Source organism: Monopterus albus, unplaced genomic scaffold, assembly GCF_001952655.1.
Source record: "Monopterus albus unplaced genomic scaffold, M_albus_1.0 scaffold121.1, whole genome shotgun sequence".
Taxonomy (NCBI): domain Eukaryota; kingdom Metazoa; phylum Chordata; class Actinopteri; order Synbranchiformes; family Synbranchidae; genus Monopterus; species Monopterus albus.
The window spans coordinates 1,504,105-1,510,104 of record NW_018128001.1 but is presented as its reverse complement, the minus strand read 5'-3'; the positions used below and the strand labels follow the sequence as shown (position 1 = coordinate 1,510,104).

The window sequence follows — 6,000 nt, the reverse complement described above, 5'->3', positions numbered from 1 at the left end:
AGACTATTTATATGTAAATATAATGTATAGTCCACGTAGGTTCAGGTCAACAGCTTTTTTTTCTTTTGTCAGTTTTCTTTTAGTAAAAATCTAAAAAAGGGCCAATTTGACCTGGACACAACACAAGGGTTAAATTAGATTGTATTTACATCTATTAAAAATGTATTATAAAAATGGTATATGAATTCAGCTTAAGCAGTATTTAATCAGAGCATGATACTTTTAGAGCCCAAGCTGAAACACATTTTTCTGACTTTACTCTCTGTATGTGGACATCTTCTGAAACTTAGATCATTCTTTAGGATGAAAGGAGCCTATCCTAGCATTTTCCTTGTGTGGACCACCCAAAAGGTCCACACAAGAAAGGTGTTCGGTCAGGGGTTGATTCGCACAAGTATATAAAGACAAACCCACACACACACACAGACACAGAAACCTCAGAGAAGCAAAATCCTGACAAGTGAACGGGACACAAGAGTGAGCTTACTCTGGCAGGGCATCGGGCGATCTTCTCCTCTGTGTCCTTCAGGGCCACGGCATATTCATGGACATCGTCTGAAACCACCACCATCTGCAGGGAACAGTGTTAATCATCAGGTCAGTAGCTGCAGGGCTTTCATACAGGCTCTAAACACATCTCTGATCAGTACCTGCCTACTGTCCAGGTTTGCTTGGCCAACAAAGCAGATCTGATAGGAAACAAGGTTGTAGCCATGACAGTAGGCGAAGCTTCATACAATACACACCGTGAACCCAGCAGCACAGACCACAGAGGTCGACTACCTCATCTGCATGTTGCTTTAGTATATCCAAAGAAAAACCCAAAACAGAACAACAAGATGATTTCCTTGTTTTGTGAGTGATGTGGGACATAAGCTGCAGTTGTAAGCCCAAGAAACCTCTCCCCAGTAGTCTGTGAACCAGTCCCTGGTCTCTCTGGTTCTTCACGAGGTTCTTGGTCTTCTGGGAGAGTTCCTGCTGTAGAAACTGTCGAACCACCAGGGACTCACCTTTGCTGTTGTAAGCTCTTTCAAAGTGCAGACACAGGGGCTGGTCGTCACTGCTGGCTCTCAGATCCTTGACAGAATACAAGAGGTAGAGACACTTGTGTGGAGATGAACTGACCTTCCCCAGCTGCTGATGGACGCTCAGGTTGTACATCATCACGATGCCATCAACTATCTCCAACAGGGACTTCTCTGTGATCGGCTGATCAGGCTCCTCCTGCGGTCGCCCCAGCAGCAGGCCATCGCTCCCGTGGCTTCCCTCAACTTCAGGTTGAACAGACGAGAGACAGAACAGGAAAGTAAGACCTGGCAGGTGTAGAACAGTCTGGCTACAGCTGATCCTCTGATCTGTGCTGCATCGTGAAACACTCACTGTCGTCCTCAGTCCTCTGCTCCACAGCGAGGGTGCGGACCTTCACCTTCTCTGGCTGAATGAGGGGGCGTCTGGGGGTCATGAGGCTGACGGCGGCTGTGCTTAGAAACCGGTTGGCCCGACCCAAAGTGGGAGAACTCAGCCAGCTAGGCCTTGCCAGAGCTCCACCCATCGCTGCTGCACCAAAAGGTCTCTGGTGTTCAAAAGATGATTTAACATCAAATATCAGGAAGGAAAATCTCAACGTGAGTAAAGAGTTCATCACATTTTCTCTCATCAGATCTCACAATCCAAGAGATTCTCACCACATCTTCACATTTTGTCTGGCATCTTATTACATTGTTTAGCTGCAAAAATGTGTCACCAATCTGTTTACTGTACATACTGTATACACACAAACGTGCACGTGACAAAAGAAAGAGGAACCTGCGCAGCTCCGCTCTCCTCGTCCTCGTCCAGGTCATCCATAGATGTGGCCTGGATCTCTGCAGGGTCGATGATGATGTTGGCTTTACTGGCCAAGTCGTCTGGAAACAAAGAGATTATTACAACAGCTGTTCAGTGGTTTCACTTCCTGGCACATACAGCTGTGAAGAGAAGGAGAGCGAGCATGGGATTTAATAGGAACCACCAATGCATGACAGTGCCCCAAAGGGCAAAGCATGGAGGAAGAAACAGATGGGTGCTGTCACTCTGAACATATCCAGGCTTCAGTCTCTAACATGCTCGGCCCTGGTGTGCAGCCAACAGCCTTGACTGCATCAAAGCAGGCTGCTGAGAAGAAGTCTCATTGAAGATGTGCCAAAGATTTAATTAATTTCTCTTCCACTTCTTCCTTTCTGTAACAAGGATCTCAGTGTGTTGCAAATGAATGTAGGTGCTTTGGTAAAACTGTATGTGAGTGTGATCAAGGCTCAGAACTCAGCAGAAAACAAACTAGCTGCTCATTTACAGCACAGAACACAGCTGCCAAACCTCTTCTCTCTGCCGTCCTGTTTCAGACCTCAGCTCTCCTGATCTTTTCATGTTCTGGGCAACATTTCTTCCCCCCCTCTTATGAAAACACTGGATGCTACACACAGTGGCCATCCTGTGGCCATCGTGTCGCCTTTTGCCATGTTCCTGTTACATGAATGCCTTTGACCTCCTGTGCATCATGTTTACATGTGGTTCCATGGTCATTTTCACTTGTATTGCTTGACCTGTCCTCACTGGTTTATTCTTGATTACTGGATCAAGAAGATAACTTGTGGTTCCCCAGCCCATGCTCATGAGATGAGCCTAGGGTATGAAAATACTTTACTTATGATACGGCTGCTGACATGTAGTTTGCTTAGAAAGAATCAGGTTTTCTATGTAACTGTCAACAAACAGTGTGAAGTGTAACAACTGACCAACTAACACACCAACCCTGGCCTGTTTATTTCCTGCCTCTCATGTGCGCTTCCTGCCAATTGGAAAACCCGAAGACGGTCTGGCATTCAATTACATTGTCATTACATAAGGCTGTTAACAACAGATGCCACAGCATCACAAGAGCAGGAGATGAACAGCCTGGTGATTTACAGTTTAATGTTAACCAGGCACTGACTAAATGCAAGTAGAGAGAAGCTACGTGGACACAAATACTGATGGCAAAGGAGGAAAAACACAATGAGCAAGGGCAGAAAGTCTGCAGAGTAAAGGGGGACGAAAGAGAAATGAGACATGGAGGAGGAGGAGGAGGAGGAGAGGACACACCCAGGTCTCAGCAAACACAGGCAGGGATAAAACAAACTGTTTACAAAGTGAATTATGGCTTGGTTTAGTAACTGATGAACAGTTTGCTATGGCCATCAGTGTAAATACTGTGTGTACTGCTGAGAAGGAGACCGCAAGCTAAAGAAAAACACCAAGTACCTGTGGCAGACGTTACTTTCATACATTATCATGTATGTTCTGTCTCAGGTCTTTGTGGTCAGCTTAAGATGCAGACGTCTCGAGTCACGTCCACAAGCAGAGACAAGCCTTCACTCACCTGCTGCTACACAGACATGCCAGTCAGACTACACACTGTGTCGAAGCCCTGCACACACTGAGCTGCCACAGAGGGCCGAGCCGAGCTAGTTACTTGGAGACAGCAGATAAGAGCGGCGACACTGAGTCACGGGGCAGTGAGTATTACTGCTCAGTGAGTGTGACTTGAGAGAAAGACAGTCCCCACGACATGAGGCTTATTGTGTGTCTTTACTTCTGAATTAGGACACAGACTTTTCTAAAGTAGCAACAAAATGCAGCAGCAAGTCTATCATTTGTACACCTCACAGGTCAAAAGGAGGGCAGAGAGGATCACTGCTGACCCCTCACATCCACGTTACAGGTCACTGTGCACTAAGACAACCAGGCACAGGGACAGTTTCTTCCCCCAGGCCTTCGCTCTGATGAACACTTAACCTATGACAGTATGACTGGACAATAACCCTCAGTGCAACACCTGTAAATATACATTGTACAGATTATAGAGTCATAGAGGTCTCTAGTTCTTAACTACTCTGCTTTTATCCCTATTTATCTCATTTCAATGAACATTCCTTTGTTGTCTGCATTGTTACTGTCTGTTTATACTGCGTTTTCTGCATTGTTTGCACTGTTGTTGATGTTAATACTGCTATTTTGTTATATTACACAGCCTTATGCTGATTTACTGTTTGCACATTGAGAGCTGATGTACCTGAGTCAAATTCCCAGTGTGTCCGTCACACCTGGCCAATAAAACTGATTCTGATTTTGAGTGAGGTGAATGATAACAACCCACACTGAGCTCAAGTCTCTGGATGCAAAGACAAACGAGTCATTAAAGTAGGAGAGGGGAATGTTTTATGGTGGACAATGGCTGAAACAGTAACCAGGTAGCCAGGAGGACTGTTCTCCGTGAGACGGTCTATTCAACCAAATCCTAAACTCTGCTGAACACAAACTTGGAGCTGTGCTCTGAACAGCCGCAGGCGGTGACGAACAAAGGGGCTGCTTCTTATTATGAAGAATAAATGATTTGAACTCTGTTAGTCTGTTCGCACAGGGAGAGCTGATGTACCAGAGTCAAATTCCCAGTGTGTCCGTCACCCCTGGCCAATAAAACTGATTCTGATTTTGAGTGAGGTGAATGATAACAACCCACACTGAGCTCAAGTCTCTGGATGCAAAGACAAACGAGTCATTAAAGTAGGAGAGGGGAATGTTTTATGGTGGACAATGGCTGAAACAGTAACCAGGTAGCCAGGAGGACTGTTCTCCGTGAGACGGTCTATTCAACCAAATCCTAAACTCTGCTGAACACAAACTTGGAGCTGTGCTCTGAACAGCCGCAGGCGGTGACGAACAAAGGGGCTGCTTCTTATTATGAAGAATAAATGATTTGAACTCTGTTAGGAGGAGAGGCAGGAGAGTAACACAGTGATGACCTGACCTCACGACAATGGCTCAACAGCTGCAGGTTAGAAAACACAGTTTGGATTTGTAAAGAAAGAAGTCAGAGCAAATCAGCACAACTGAATCCCTGACCGTACATGAATGACATCCTGTGTGTCACATGATCACGCTATATCAGTCAAGAGTACCTTATTTATGGAACCGGTCATCGTGCATTTTGGTGTCTTTATTTAAAGACACCAGCAACACAGTTTAGGTGGCTGTATTATTAATAGTCCAGCCTCACTAAGACTCACAGTGTACCTGTGGCCTCACTGTAAGGAGCCCTGCCCTTCACTGCCATGTTTCTATTTAGTGTGTGAATGCTGAGCTGCTTCTCAGTGTGACTGTAAATGAAAACACAGCAGAGATTAAATGCTCATCTCCTGCCAGCTGCACATACACCCCCCAAAACAGCTTCATGTAGCCTGAGAAGCAAAACTCAGGGCAAAGACAGACTGAAAGCATAAAGTGGTAACTGAGGGCGACCAGGATGGGTTTATCAGCTCCTGTCTTCTCCCATCTGGATGATGGCAGCTGAACAGTCAGAGAACATCTGGAGACATTTTAGACAATCACAGCTGTGTTCACCCAGTCAGTTTTGGTCCCTGAGTCAGGCCCCGTTTCTTTACACCACTGGTTTGTTTTTGCTTTGCAGCTTCCATTGTGTCAGAAACAGGTGCCCTCATCCCCAGTGGTGATTAGAATATTAAAATGTGCATTTCCATTTACTGTTTGATACCTTGTTTCTCAAACCAAAGGCAGCTGAAAGAAAGGTGACTTTTCTGTCGTCTTCAGTCGAGTGATGTTTGAAACATCAGCCTCCCTCAGCGCTGCGCTAAATAAAACTGAAGCTGCTCTGAGGAAAAGCTGAATTGAATGATCTGCTGGAAACTGATTCCTTGGCAGTGAATGAGCAGCAGCTTGTGTGTACAGTGAGTCTGCTAAGGAACTATCAATCCATGTTACACACCTGTCTACCACACCTGCTGACAACAACAGGAAAACACTACGCTTCACTTGGACATGACAACACAATTAGCCAGTTTGTGTTTTTCTCAGTTCAATATTTACATGACTGCCCCAACTGTCTCGCACCCATGAAACACATTAAAATACATTAATCATCTGTAATAACGTCTGCTTCAGAAAAGATCTGGTTTCACAGTGCAG

The 6,000-nt window shown here is 45.4% G+C and overlaps 1 protein-coding gene across 1 annotated transcript in view; it reads right to left on the bottom strand.

The window, feature by feature from the left end:
* rnf123 (ring finger protein 123) overlaps positions 1-6,000 on the bottom strand; it is a 41,605-nt gene that overhangs the window by 16,054 nt on the left and 19,551 nt on the right. Inside the window, exons 22-25 of the mRNA XM_020612174.1 lie at positions 1,807-1,907; positions 1,381-1,573; positions 1,126-1,271; positions 488-571 (exon numbers count right to left, since the gene is read on the bottom strand). Of these exons, the coding sequence (XP_020467830.1) occupies positions 488-571; positions 1,126-1,271; positions 1,381-1,573; positions 1,807-1,907 (524 nt within the window). The remainder of the gene's footprint in view (positions 1-487; positions 572-1,125; positions 1,272-1,380; positions 1,574-1,806; positions 1,908-6,000) is intronic.